At 46.6% G+C, this 15,164-nt stretch overlaps 1 protein-coding gene across 3 annotated transcripts in view; it reads right to left on the bottom strand.

The window, feature by feature from the left end:
• The window catches only part of SLC36A1 (solute carrier family 36 member 1), a 45,491-nt gene that overhangs the window by 7,138 nt on the left and 23,189 nt on the right, over window positions 1-15,164 (bottom strand). For all 3 annotated transcript variants that reach the window (XM_028528322.2, XM_036014537.1, XM_036014538.1), the window contains exons 8-10: window positions 12,365-12,463; window positions 9,658-9,824; window positions 6,121-6,290 (exon numbers count right to left, since the gene is read on the bottom strand). In XM_028528322.2, the coding sequence (XP_028384123.1) occupies window positions 6,121-6,290; window positions 9,658-9,824; window positions 12,365-12,463 (436 nt within the window). The remainder of the gene's footprint in view (window positions 1-6,120; window positions 6,291-9,657; window positions 9,825-12,364; window positions 12,464-15,164) is intronic.

Raw genomic sequence — 15,164 nt, 5'->3', positions numbered from 1 at the left:
AAGATTTTAGAGAAGTACATAGGGAATGCTTCATAAACGTCAACTGATATAATTACCATCCCTGTTCAGTAACAGGCTGCGATCCAGGGTAAACTGGCTCACCATTCTGAGATGCAGTTTGTTTACCCACGAAACACGTGATGGTACTAATACCGATCGATTGCTGAGGTCTCACCCACCTCTACGTTTTCAGCAACTTTACAGTGCAGATTCAGTATCTTAGGACTGTGTTCTGGGATATGTCCCCCGACCCACCGTCAGCTGGAAAGCACCGTGTGCTGCACAGCAGAGCCAATGGGACTCCTCTCCTAGAACACAGTGGCTTCCAGCCCACCTGCCCTTGCACCATTAAAGGGAGTGTGTGACATTCCACTAGTCTCTACGGTCGCTCCAGCCCGCTCAGCGGAAGGGAGGCCTTCATCAGGGACAGTGAGTAGCAGGGGTGGGGGGAGACGAGTCACATAACCTGCTTGACCCCTCCCCCTCTGAGTCTGTCCTTCCCCCTCCATCTCTCACATTGACCTGAAGGACAGATGGACATTCACGATATGAGTGGCAGTCAAGTCAGATGTGCTGCACACACTCTGCGATAAGAATTAAGTGGAAACAGAAACAGAAGCTTGTGTGATCGGAATCTTTTCTCAGATTGAACAGATACGTTTCACTTCATCATGACATTTTAAAAGCAATCTAAAAATCTGTTCTTGTTTTTACTACAAAGGATATACAAGGTAAACATGCTTAACAAAAATATCCTTAATAGATATTTTTAAAAACATATATATTTTTATTGTTTGTTCAAGTACATTTGTCTCTATTTTCCTGTTTAATAGATATTTTTTAAACAGGCAAATTTTTTCTCTTAAAACCAGGACCACAGGGCTAGAAAAGAAAGACCCTCCTCCTGCCCTGGATGGACCAGGTACCACAACCGAACCCTAAATAACGCTTGTCCCTGGAGAGAGATAATGGGAGAAGGTAAAAAGGGCAGGCCTCCCACTCACATGGGGAAGAGAAAGAGGAGGCCCAAATTAGCATAAAAGCCCCCAGGGCTCAACAGCAGGGATATCTGTTTTGCCACCATGCAAAATGTGGCAAACTTGTTTTAACTAATTCCAGAGGCAGGAATGAGGTACTTAGGAAAGATATGGGAGCAACTAGAACCTTTGAATGTAGTTGTAAGTTAAAGCCCTCTAGAAGGAGGAACTCAAGAAGGTCGAGATCTCAAGAAGCACCAACTAGGAATGCCCTCTCCCCACTCTGCACTCCCCCACAAAAAGCACCCCACAGAACAGGAAGACAGCATACTCCCAGCTGGCAGGTCCACAGCCCTCCGCAGCAGCTCAGATGCACCCTGTCCAGAAAGTGCAGGCTGAGGACAATTCAGCTGGACCACACGATTAGTCAAGAGGACTCCAATGGTATTACAAAACATCTTCCCTTTGGGTTAAAAGACGACAAAGAGGATGTTTTAACGGCTGAGATAACACAAGGCAAACGGCCACGTTCAGAGAAGGAACCGATTGGGATTCTGGAGTCTGTGGTTTCAGACCAGGAACAGAAAGGGCTGACTAATACACAAGAGAAGAGAAAGCACTTAAGAGAGCAAAAACATACTTACAGAAATATGATCTAAAATCATATACCAATTGGGCACTTAATAGCTTCTGTGTGTCCAGAAGCTCTTTCTGCTATTTTTTAAAAGATTTTATTTATTTATTTTTAGAGAGAGGGGAAGGGAAGGAGAAAGAAAGAGGGAGAGAAACATCGATGTGTGGTTACCCGTTGTGCACTCCCCACTGGGGGCCTGGCCCACAACCCAGGCACATGCCCTGATTGGGAATCGAACCAGCGACCCTTTGGTTCACAGGCCGACACTCAACCCACTGAGCCATACCACCCAGGGCTCTTTCTGCTGTTTTATTATGAGTGATGTTGGTAAAGCCCACCCATGTTACTCTTACATGTCTAGAAATCCAATTAACCTAACTAATCTAATCTTTAAATTAATTATAGTCTTAGACCGAAAATGTAATTTCATTTAATGGGGATATAAATTTAAAAGATAGAAAAGCAAGAGAAACAACCTACATGTCCAACGCTAAAGGGGTAGTTCAGTAAATACAATCCACCAATAAATGGATATCATGAAGTCATGAAAATATTTATGAAGAATATGTATATTCATGATCTAATATGAAATAAACTGCTAGGATTGAAATTATTTTTTAAATGCATGCAAGAGGATTAACACAGATGATAAAATGTCAAAGAAAATGATTTTGTTAGGACAGTGGGATACTGGGAATTCCTTCTTCAATAACCTCAGATCTAAACATACCCTAAATATCTTTACATTAACTTTCTTTTTTCAAGCAATATTTTCATCAAAACCTAAAATCAGGCTCAAAGTAGCCTGATAATAGTCTTATAGTTACCAGTTGTGCAGAGTCACAGAATTTTGAACTTGAGAGAAACCTCTGTGAGTGGATACCCTCCCTTACAGTTGAGGAAACTGAGGCCTCCTGAGGGGCCCTGGGGCTGGGGCACCCACACAGCGTGTTTACGCTGCTCTGCTTCTTCCTGAGCCATAACACTGCCAAGTGTGAGAGGCCAAAGGGTGTGAGGAGCCACTCTGTCTGGGCCTGGAAGCTCTGTGCTAAAGCAGGGGACCAACCAGGCCTGTTGGGACCTGGGCCGCAGGTGAGGGGTGGCAAGCTGGCGAATCTTCACCTGCGTTTACAGCCACCCCCCATCGCCCCCGTTACTGCCCAAGCTCCACCTCCCGTCAGATCGGCGGTGGCGGCAGATTCTCCTCGGCGAATCTATGTGCTTGAATCATCCTGAAACCAACCCCCTACCCCGGTCTGTGGAAAAAACTGTCTTCCACAAAACCGGTCCCTGGGGCCAAAAAGACTGGGGACCACTGCTCTAACGGGTCTGGCTGCTGGGATGTTTCACATTCAGCTATACCTTCCAGTTTCAACAGGCCTCTCAGCTGATACGGTTTTATGTTATTACATCTTCAACAATAGGTTTCTGAAATTCTCATAGCTAACTGAAGTGAAATGTTTCACATGGCAAATGCCACAGAGAATCAGTGGCAGCCACTGAAGGACAGGTTAGTGCCTCACGAAATCCTAAGGAACTATTTTTCCTGTGCCTCTGAGCTCTCCAGGCGGAGGCAGCCTCTTCGAGCCTCCCCTTCCCCACAAGCTCTGGACATAAGGTGACTGGCTGAGATGGCATTTCTAAACATACGGGCTGGAAGTAAATGCTGTTCCGTAGGAAATCATAACAAAATGTGCATCATTCCCCGGCATGCATTATTTTCCCAACCCCTCCTCCCTCCCAGTCTGAAATTCAGCATCAAAAAGTAGACACAGCAGTCTTTGCGGGGTAGGGGAAAGTAATAAGAAAGTTCAATTCCAAGTGGAAAAAAAATGAGGCTAGACCAAATCACCCTGCTCCCCTTGGGGATGAAGGGTAAGGAAGAAGAGGGAAAATAAAAGGAAATGTCAGAAATAAAAATTTAAAGAGCTGCCATTAAAATGTATGGGTATAATTGAGAACAATGAGTTATATCAGAGCTCTAAAATCATGTACAAATTAACCTTGTGCAAAAAGACACGCAAGTACAAAGGAACTCACATCACTACGTTCAAATGGGGGCTACAGAGAAGTGCCTCTCGCGAACCCCACAATTACTTCAAAGTCCCCGGGGAAGGTCAGAGAAGCCAGAGGGCTTGGAGATGAAGGGGCTGCCTCCTTTAATGGGATGACAATTCAATGCGACATCACACGAGATCACAGAAGGGAGAAAACAACTGACCGCCCATCTCGAGATCAAAAGCAGCGCGAGTCCTTTGAGCGGCATGCCCCACCGTAGGAGGGAGGTGGGACCCACAGACAGAGCCAGGAAAAGTGATGCAAAAGCCAGGAGGCGAGCAAGGACAGCACGAGGTAAGAAAGCTGGCAGGAAGCAAGACATGTGCTGCCAGAGGCCAAAGCCAGACTATAGAAGGGAACGGCGGTGAGAGACACCAGGCCCAGCATCAGTGCCCAGCTCCCGGGTCAGGGAGAAGCTGCTCGCTAGGCAGTGACAGCATGTTTCACCTGGACAGGCCTGGTTTTTCTAGAGGAACCACTTTGAACGGAAGCCAGTTACGTGAAATATCTCTGCCTTTTCTCCCAACCCCCTTCGGGTCCCACAATTAGGGCCCTGAGGGCTGACATTATACACACCTGTATGTGGAATCCATCTCCTCAATACTTAGAGCTAAGGCGTCCACAGAAGAAACATACACATCTGAATCAAAGCATGCAGAGTTGCCGGCAAAAGACAGGGGTAAAATCTTTCATGTGTATCTAGAGTCCAAGCATCCTATCAGCACGCATCACAGCAATTGACTGGAAAAGCAAGGTATGTCACCTTCCTTTCTTTGCAGCAGCTCTGAGCCAGCAGTGACCTGCAGGCTGCCCTGGGTTAGCTGCCGAGCGTGCTGTTTCTACAGACTGGACTAGAGAGAAACTGAAGATCTACCAAACAAAGGCTACAAGTTGAAGTCAGATTCTTGGTTGCCATCAGCTCTCTGGGTCTAGAAAAATCAAAGTGTCCACCCTCCATCTGGCTCCCACCCAGCCCCAATCAGATATAAATCCTCAGCAGGAGTGCTGCCCAGGATTGAATCAGAAAGTCACAAAAGGCCTTTAGTTTCTCACTCCAATGAGTTCTTTCCACACAGATATCCAGGGTGATAAGCCTCCACCCACTACCCTTTAAGTGACACAAACAAGAGCCGCAGGTGGCTCGAGGAGGCCCATTCCGTTAGAGGCACCAGCTTGTTCCTTCGAGGAGGTCCGGTCTGGGACGGGCACAAGGCCATTCTCTTGAAGAGGTCTATCCTCAGGTGGACATAGTCTGTTGCTTTGACAAGGTCCATCCTAGGATGGCTGCTAATCTGCTCCCTGAAGGAGGTCATTCTGGTACAGGCACTAGGCTGTTCCCCTGAGGAGCCTACTCTGGGGCAGACACGAGCCTGTTCTCTGTCTTTTGCTTGGGCGGTTGAAAAGGATGGATGGTCTCTTGCCTGCCCGTCTCTTGCTAACGGCAACCAATAAACTCATTTCTAATTTCCCATACTATGAGTAAAAGCCAGACAACATTCACATATTTCTCCCTAAACACTCAATTCTGGTTCAATTTAAAAAATCATAGAGAATCTATATTTACTCCAAAGACAAAATGAATACTAAGAAAAGTTGAGATTTCCTGGGAAGTCTCAATATACTAAGTAAGACATCTTGTCCCAAAAGAATAAAAAGTTTAAAAATAACATTAAAAGCCAAATACAACCTAAAGAAAAATATATGATTCAAACATTTCAGTTTGGAAAGCAATTGCAAATATCCTAGTAATTTAAATTAGATAGCACAGATCAAAATATTTCGGGTTCTCTGTTGTATCAACTCACATACTCTGAAAAAACAGGACTAATTCTTGTTTTAAATTTATACTTGTTTCAACCAAGAGAAAATAGGGTGTGCTCTTAATTCACACCCCTGGGTGTGTGGTCCGGGGAAGAGGAATAAAATACAAAGTAATAAATCAAACACCTGGTTAACTGACAAAAATATATCTAAGAAACACACCTATGTTGACCGACAACCCCAAATGTCTGGAAGAGTACCATGTAGCTTGAAATAAAATCTTCAGATTGTTACGCTGCAAAATTGATTACTTAAAAAAACAAACACGTGCCCAGTATCAGAGTAACACGTACTCATCACAAGTACAGTAAATGGCTCTCTTTTAGGCCTTCATCATATCTTATATGGAATAGCAATTATACGTCTAGAACTTTGGACTACCTCTGTGGCATTCCACAGCATGTTGATAAACAACAGTCCCCACTCCCAGGTGCTATAAAGCACCCATGTCATCAGTTCACCTCACCATCAGGACACACCTCAACTCAGAAACAGAGCGCATGCCAAGTTTCCTGTTGACCCAGCGCAGGTCAGCTTCCCTCCAACACGAACTCTCCCTCGGGGGAAGCCTTGGAGGCCGGGTGCCCTTTGGGAATCAACAAACAAGGCAATGCCCCGTGGTCTACTCACACGTCAGGCAGACCAGCATGGTGCGTATGGCCAGGTCCACTACCAGCTCCCAGTGCTCAGGCACGCGGGACACGAAGAAGGGGACGATGATCTCGGCCGGGACGTAGAACTGGAGGCCGTAGGTGAAGAAGATGCCGATGGAGTAGAGCAGCTTCACTGACTGGTACAGCCTGCAGGGGGAACCCAGATACATTTAAAAGCTGGCTACACAAGCACACATACCAGCAGGGACAGTGTAAAATAGTCCCGTAGTGGTTTGGCCATATCTGTCCATGATACAAACGCATGTGTCCTTTGGACCCAGCAATTTCACGTATAGCAATTTATCTTACAGATATATTTGCACATGTGCACAAAAACCTGTATTTGAAATATGTCATTGCAGCAATATTTAAGTATGAAAGACTGAAAACAGTTTCAATGTTCATCAGTGGGGAACTGGTTCAATAAGTTATGGTGTCCCCATAGAACACTTAAAAAGTGGGAGCCAGAACTCTGTGTTGACGTGGGATTAGCTTCATGATGCACTATTAAGTGAAAAAACCATGATGCTGTACAGTCTCTACAGTGTGCTATGATCCGTTTAAAAAAGGGAAAAACCATTCTCCCTCACACACACACATACGTGACATTCTTACATACATGAAACATCTCCAGAAGGTAATATAAGAAACTGGTTAACATGGTAGCCTCTGAAATGGAAACCTGTAGAACTGGGGACTAGAGGAGGTGAGTGGAGACTTAACATTCTCTGTATACCCCCTGGAACATTTGGGATCTTTACTAGGGGCATATATCCTTTCAAAAATGAAAGCAATTAAAAATACAATTAAGATGTAGCAAGCCTGTTTATATATATCCTCCCCATCGCAGTCACCGCTCCCCAGAATCGGAAGGTGACCACACAGAACCAAGTGGCATGAGCAGAACCCATCTCCCCGCCCCACTACAGCCGTCTTCCTGCCACTGCTGCATGTGTAGCTTCTCGGAAGACCACGGTCTCACCGTGAGATACCTCTATCTACCCCGTCCATGCCTAAGACTATGCAGAGTAGAAAAGAAATCCTGTGAGTCTTTATGACTCTCACATGATCATAAAGGGAAGACTACCCTGCCCCTAAGCAAAACTCCACATCAAATAAGACCTTAATGAGTCGCACAGCAAGAAGCATTGGCCTCCCTCCTGTTGGAAATCTATTTAAAAGTGGTGATTATATCGTTTATAACGTGCACTAAATTTCTCTGTGGTTGAGCTTAATACCTGGAAGATGTTCTTATGCTAGAAGCAGGAGAACACCCCAGGAGAGACTGAGTTTGACAAAAGGTCTCACTTGCTCCAAGAATAGATGATAAAAACGCTTGGAAAAATCAGCTGGTGGCTCTATAATTACACTCAGCACAGCACCAAAGCCTGCTGGAGGGCGGGAGAGCCTGGAATCAGGATAGTCACCTGCAGGGATGGCCAAGTAAACTGCCCCGGATGGAGGCAGACGGATTAGAATAGCCAGGTGTGAAGTACCAGAGGAAAGAAGACAGATGCTCGTCTGCGTCTTTAGGTTATGTGCGCTGCTTTTGCTGCTCCTGATCCATTTATCTTGTTGTGCCAAGCTATCACCCGATTCTCAACAGGGCAAGAACATTTGGAAACATGAAAGCAGGCATCAGAGGGAAAGAGAAAGAAAGAGTTTCTAAAAACAATGACCCAATTCAGGGCTACCGCTTGGCTGGCTACACAACAAACTTAGTCCCCAGACCCCTGCTCAGTGCGGTATCCTTTGCTCAACACTGACACCACCAGTGACAACAACCAGGCCAGCCCGAAAGGTTATTCTGGTCTCCGGGGCACTCAGCAAGCGTCTCCGTGTCTGCTCACAGCTGCTCTCCATAATGAAATTTTAATCTTCCAAACAGAATCGTTGCTTAGGACACACACTGTGACATCTACATTTTGAGGAGGCATTTCAATCCGTCTCAGTGTTTCCTCATAATGCGGCAACCAAGAGTTGAGGGCAGTGAGATGTGGACGGGCCATGGACAACCTGTGGTCCACGGTGAGAGGCCTCCACGTGCACATCGAGTCAGTGACTGCATGGGAGAGGCCCGGCACAGGCGGGGAACCAAGCAGGCGTGCCCTCTCCCCTCGTCTATTTGGAAAGGTTTAAAGTGAAGGGACTAGATACCTGGCCCTTCCAGGCTCAGATTTCCAGGGAGAGATGGTACATCCGCCAGCTGATCAAACAATTCGTTCCGGGTAAGCCTCCATACGAATTACTCACTCAAACAAAGAGTAAAGCTCAGGGCGGCGGCCTACTTCTCCATCACACCAGTGCACTGTTACAAAGCTGTTTCTCACGCATATCACTGGAACTTCATGACAACCCTGGCAGGAAGAATGACTATTCCTCATTCCCAAAAGAGGGAACTGAGACAGCGAGACGCTGTGATTTGTCCTAGGCCACAGAGCTGGGACATGGCAGGTCACCGCTGTCCTCTGTGCCCCAGGTGCTTCCTGATAACATCTCCTCATTTAGAAAATGCCTCCGTCTCAGTGCCTACTCCTCCTTTTTGTTCAAAAATCATTTACTTGGAGATGATCATGCGCCAGGTGCTGGGATAAAATGGAAATGGGGTGGTTGCTGCCCTCACAGAGCTTGTAGTTTAGGGAGATCACAGTACAGGTACATGAACAATTACAAGACAACGGAATAAAAATTGCACTAGGATTCTAACGGGATCCTCTGGGAGCAGAGAGAGGGGGCATCTGACCGAGACTTGAAGCTGTAGTCAGTGAAACACCAGAGAGTTTCTCAAAAAGAGAGACTCTTAGACCAAGTCCTCCTTGCAGAGGGGGGATCAGGCCGGAGCCTGCAGGGCCCTGCCAGGCCCACTAAGGAGGGCAAGGGGAAGCCTGGGGGGAGTTCTCCACAAGGGAAAGCATGACCGACCGGGCTGACGGAGTCTCAGGCCGCTCACCCAGGCAACAAGGGGCAGCCCAGATCTGGAGAGAGATTAGGACTCAGGCTGGGAGGTGGGTCAAAAGGCTTGGCGGGCAGCCATAGAGGGGTGGTGCTGGCCTGCGGGTGATGGCAGCGGTGGGCTGAAGTGACGCAGGCTGACTTAAGAGATCAGTAAGAGAAAGAATCCACATTCTGACCTACTAATTTAAAAAAACACAAAACAAACGAACTGGTGAAACAGAAACAGACTCAGGTGCGGACAGCATTTTGATGGGTGCCAGGTCGGGAGGAGGGGGAGAGGGGAGGAGGACTGAGGAGTGCAGGTCGGTCGCTGCAGGCTGGCCACTGGCCACAGGAATGCAGAGTGCAGCGTGGGGAATACAGTCAACGGGATGCTACTGTTTGATGTCGGATGGGTGTGGAGTTTCCTGGGATGATCACTCAGTAAGTTACGGAGTGCCTAGTCCCTGGGGTGCACACCTGAAGTTGGTATGATACTGTATGTCAGCTGTAATGGAAAAATAAAAAACTGATTCAAAAGATATCCAGTGCCCCCAAGCTTCCATCGTCCCCCACATACCAGCAGTTGGGCAGGTTGAGGGTTATACTGCCTTGGATATTGGCTCCAAACTGCAGGTACCCCAGACACCCCAGGCTGATGTACAGGGCAGTGACGATGGCCATTCCCACATACAGGATGACTGGAAATCTCCGGGGATCCTTCATTTTGTTTTCAAGGGGAAGAACCTATGGAATAGTGAGACAGAAAACACAGAAAAGAACATTACTAGCCAAGAAAAACAATTTCACACTCTCAGAAAATAGTGGTTCATCCCTAGAATTCCTCAAAAACACACCCATCCTTCATTAGATAAATAAATGCAAGCCGTTTCCTCGGGAGTTCTCCTCGCGGGGCTGGAGACTGAAGCCCACCGTCTCGGTTGGGAAGTCCTGAGTCCTGAGTCCTGAGTTGCTAGTGTGGGCAGGACCGGAGCCCAGACTTCTTGTCCAGGCTAGCCCTCTGCCTCCTGCTATCGGATCCTGGCAGGGAGTTCTCTTTGTTCCCTGAATGCAGCCGCCTTGCAACTAACTAGCAGGCCCCCTGCATCGGGCCCACCTGGAACAGATGCTGGTGGCGGCACAGGCCAGCCGTATCTCACCTGAAATCACAGCCTTGCTAACCTGTCCACAGAGACTGTCTCCTTGCCTGGAAGGGGGTAGGCACCAGCAGTGACAAGTCAAACCCCCAAAGTCAGAGCAACTGAGGTACTGGTGGTGGCAGGACTTCCTAGAGGACCCTGGATAGTCAGGATCTTGGAGATAAGCAACAAAACCCAGCTTCCAGACTCCCATTTCAAACACTGACCCTTGCCGCCTCCTTCCTCAGAGCAGAGGACGTTCTTTAACTTTCACTAAAGCAAAGGAAGGATTAGGAAGGTTGGTTCCCAACAGCAAATAAAGCAGGTATGCCTGTGACCGCCTTCACAATCTGCCATCAGCTGCTTCTGGCATGACCGACAAGGAAAAGCAATGCAGGGCAAAGACTGCAAACTGTCTCTGGCCTTGTCATTACACTCACTTGCCTTGAGTGCCTGTGGCCATGAGGCAGAGCAGGCCTGGGCCAGACACACCCCACCAGACCCACGAGCCAAAGCCCAGGGCCCTGAGGGGCACTGCAACTCTGCATTTCCAACTGGCCTTTAGCAAGCCCCACCCCACCAGCTCAAGGCTGTCAAGCTACAGTTGATCCACATACAGTAAGAGTCTGTTTCTAGGCTTCCCTTCAGAGTCCTCCTGTGGACAGTCTAAAGAGACAGAGGGCAGGGCGCCCCTCTGCTCCATGTCCGCCAGGCTTGGGCCTGTGCGGCAAACAGAGAGAGCACAGTGAACAGTGGGCAGTGGCACTATACCCGGGCGTGGCCAACAGCCCCCAAATCCAAACCAAGTCAGAACAGCAGTGTTCTCTCTATTGTAGAAATAGAAAAGAGAGAGAGACCTTGAAGGAACACATGATGATGATACAGAATGACTCCACACTCAAGCCCTGCCTAATGAAAGGAAGCAAAGCATGACTCCCGCACTGTGCTGTTAGGGAAAACCGATCAACTCGGGACAATGCCGGCATCTCCAGGCATCTTTCCACACCTCTTCTTCCCAGTCCTGAGTACCTGGGACCTCTCTCACTGCTGCAGCACGGACCCGTTTCAGGCCTCTGCCCCAGCGGCAGGAAAACCACTGGTGTTGTGAGTCAAGGTGAGACATTCTGCCTGGTGATGAGAAGTCCCAAGAAGGAACACAAGAAAAGTTTAAAACCTCAGAACAACAACCTGGACACCATCACTCGGAAAGCCTCCCCCATGACGTCAGAGCCTTAACGTGGTCCATAACACTACAGGGACAATTCCTCACTATTTTGACAAAAACATGTCAGGCTTCTAGGTTTTCCTAAAAGCATATACAATGTGGTAGGGAAACCAAACAGGGAGAAAGTAAAATACCATGAAAGGGGAAATGTCTTCTCATTTCCTAAGCCCCTGACCAGCAGAGCTAATAATTTTTTTCAGAGAACAATTCTGTACCTTTATCATGAAAAATACAAATAAAAATCAAATTAGGTACAAACAAGTGGCAGATTCCCCTCTTTAGGAGAAGAATTTGGTAAAATCACAGCAATAATGGGGGAAAACTGAGCTAGAAGTGAAAGCTGTTCATTCATACGAAGAAAATACATCACACACACACAAAAAGAAAATACAACACATAAATGATTCAGGACAGAAAAATTATTCATACATTTATTAACTTAATACAATCAATACTATTATTAATAAAAATATTATTTAATGCTCATATGTCAGAAACTGTGCAAAGCACTTTACACATATCTCACTTAACCCTGACAATTAGTAATCATTAAAAATCACTTTTCGGAGGCAAACAGTGAAGGCTCAGAGAGGTTAAGTCCATGCACAAGGTCACACAGCTACTCTTTGGCAGGAGGACTCACCCAGTCTAGACCCTACATTCCTAACTGCCAGGTACTATTGCTTACTGAACATATAGGAGGTGGGTGTGCAAAAGAGTTGGTTTGGATGTAAACCTTCTCAAATTACATACAATTTAGTTCAAAAGCTGGAGCTGAGGAACTTCCATGGGATCCCTAAAACACTGTTCGCTAACTGGCTATTAAGTCTCAGAAGATCATTTCCAACAGCATTTCCTCCGAGTTCCTTAAAGCAGACCCCAGGGGCACCAGGGGCACCAGAGGATCCCCATGCCACTCTTACCATCCCGATGCCCTCAAACGCAAAAATGGCCGTGCCAAAGAACAGAGGGTAGGTCTTCCAGGGGGCCACCAAGGGGAGGCGGCTGGGGTCTGGGATCCTCTGGAAGAGAGAAAAGAAAACAAAGCAAAGGCTATACACACGGATCTGAATCCCAAGGTCATCTACATCCTGGAATCTCTGAAGAGAGAAAACCCTGATGCCTGGCAGAGGCCTGGGAGACATTTAGCTTGTGTGTATTTTTCCCTTCAGGCCGAGAGAACACTGCTTGCTCCGGGGAAGGATTAGCTCAATGTACCATAAAAACGCAAATGGTGAGGGCTGCATAAAACAGTCACGCTCTTTTCCTAGGTAATCCCATTCCTAGAAATTTAATCTTAGTAGAAAACAAATCAAAATAGAAAAAAGTTAGTATTAGTCACTAAAAACAACCCCAAACAAGGGAACAAATGTTCCCAAACAAGGGAACATTTAGTTTACTCACATCAACTATACCATAGAATATCATGCACTATGTAAAAAGTAAAAAGTATAGTAACTAAGTAGCATGTGAAAACTGCTTATGAAATAATAGTAAAAAAAACCCCTTAAATTTACATATTTACTATGCTATAGCTACATAAACACCCCACACAGATAAAGCTGGAAGGGAAGATGGTAAATTTTTAGATGAGCTCGTTTTCTTTTTTTTCTACTTTTCTTTCTTTTTAAAAAAATTCTTATAAATAAGTTCAAGTACTTGGGAAATATTGACAGGCCCATGACAGGAATATTGAAACACTTGAGGGATAAGTAGGAAAAAGAACATTTAAAAAACAGGCAAATGAAACCCAAGGCAAGTGTCGGCTGCAGGCACAAGGTAAGGATGGACGGGCAGGAGGTGCAGACACAGGACCCTGCCTGGCTCACCGCTGGGCAGCAGTGCCCAGTGCTGCTGGACAGCATCGCAGGGGCAGGACATGGAGGGGGGCAGAAGCTGCTGTCCTCCTAGAATCTGGCTTTTAAGTCACGTGTATACACTGCTTAGGTTAAAACAAAAACTGACCTTACAACTGCCTTTTACAATGTTTTAAAACTGATTTAACTACAGAGGCATTGATAAGATAAGTATGGGGCGTATTCTAACAGTCTGACAGAATAACATGAGTGAACAAAAGAAAATTTAGTACTGATCTCTGTAATAGGCTTCTCTCTGAAAGTTTTCAAAGTAATTATACTATAGTCTCCCTAAAACATAAAGAATTTCAGAAATACTTTTTTTCTGAGCCGCTGCTAAGGTATCAGTTAGGTCTCTTTACAAGAAGCATTTCAGTAACTGGAATGAAGACAGACAACGAACACTCCTGCTCTCCAATGAGACAGGAGAGTGAGAGTGCCCTGTCATTGCTCCTGAGTCACAGGTTCCTGGAGACAGGAGTCACGTGCTGATAGGGGAGGCCCATTGCTCAGGTCCGTAGGTCAGGCCAGGCTGCCGTATCAGAGGGAATTTCAGGATACATGTCTGGGGATTTGGTGTGAATGAGGCCAGCAGAAGGAATTGGAAATTCTACATATTCAATCATTGTGACTGACTTATAACCAACCAAGTAAATGAAAAAAGTTTAACACGCAAAGAAACATACAAATTAAAATCAGCTCACTGTCAGCATGTTATCACCTCAATTCTACACTACTGTCAATGATAACAACAGCTTTTTGAGGAAGTGCTGATAAATGTATGAAGGATGGAAAGGTGTACTCCAGCTTTGGAAACACTGTGTGAAAAAATGCATCTCAGAGCTAAGGACATGCAGTGATAAAATATTCACTGGGAGTCCCCTCTGGACAAGGCACTCTGCTCAGAGCCGCGCTGCCACCCACTCGTTCCGGGAAGCCCGCTCAGGTGGCAGGCCTCGGTCAGCTGCCTATGGTGGCATGCGTGTGAGGAGCAAGGGCACCGATCACATACATGCCCAGGATTAGGTAAAAATTCAAGAACGTCAAATGGCAGTAGAATCCTCACGGTAAGCAGAGCAAAATGCTAAGAAAGGGAAGGAGGAACAGCAGCAGCAACAAAAATTTGTCCCCAGAGGGAACAGCTTTAGCTCCGCGCCACATCACAATGAAGCTGCTCAGCACAGCTGAACCAGCATCCTTCCACACTGCACCCAGGGCAGACAGCACTGCCTGATCCCAGCGCATGTCCTGGCTGAGCCCAGAGGCGGGCTCGGAACTGCTCTCATGAAACCAGCAGGTCCGCCTCACCCAAAAGAGCAGGGTGGACTATGCACTGACACTGCTCTGGATGGGCACGACCTTCCCCCGAGACCGGGACGCTATCACAACCCACGTTCCCACCCCAGCCCTCTGTGCTCGGCAATGACCACAGTCCGACCCCTGCATATGATTAAATGTGGTATGAGTGTGTCACTCACCTCACCTTGAATGTCCACCACAGTGGTTCCTAGGCACTGACTGAGATCTCTAATTACAAAGGTAAATCAAGAATTATTTACCCTTCTCTGCCTTAACTTAATTTGCCAGAGGCAGGGGAAAAGACTCTCTGGAAATAACCCATCGTGCATTCACAGGCCCTCCTTCCAGCCTCGTGATAAAATGGGACATGCGACCTGTTTATTTTACGCTTTAAACAACAATCCTGCAGAAGAGTCAGTATCTGCCACCCACCTGACTTACCAGGACAAGGAAAAGACAGTGAATGCTCACGAAGTAAAATCTAAACTCACTGTTATTTCTTTAACACCGGAAGTCCCTACTTTTTACGACCCAGTTTTCCTAGAAACCACATTAATGGGTAACTGTG

The sequence above is a fragment of the Phyllostomus discolor genome, chromosome 13 (assembly GCF_004126475.2).
Source record: "Phyllostomus discolor isolate MPI-MPIP mPhyDis1 chromosome 13, mPhyDis1.pri.v3, whole genome shotgun sequence".
Lineage (NCBI taxonomy): Eukaryota > Metazoa > Chordata > Mammalia > Chiroptera > Phyllostomidae > Phyllostomus > Phyllostomus discolor.
The sequence above is the reverse complement of the archived record's forward strand: the minus strand, read 5'-3'. Positions and strand labels throughout refer to the sequence as shown.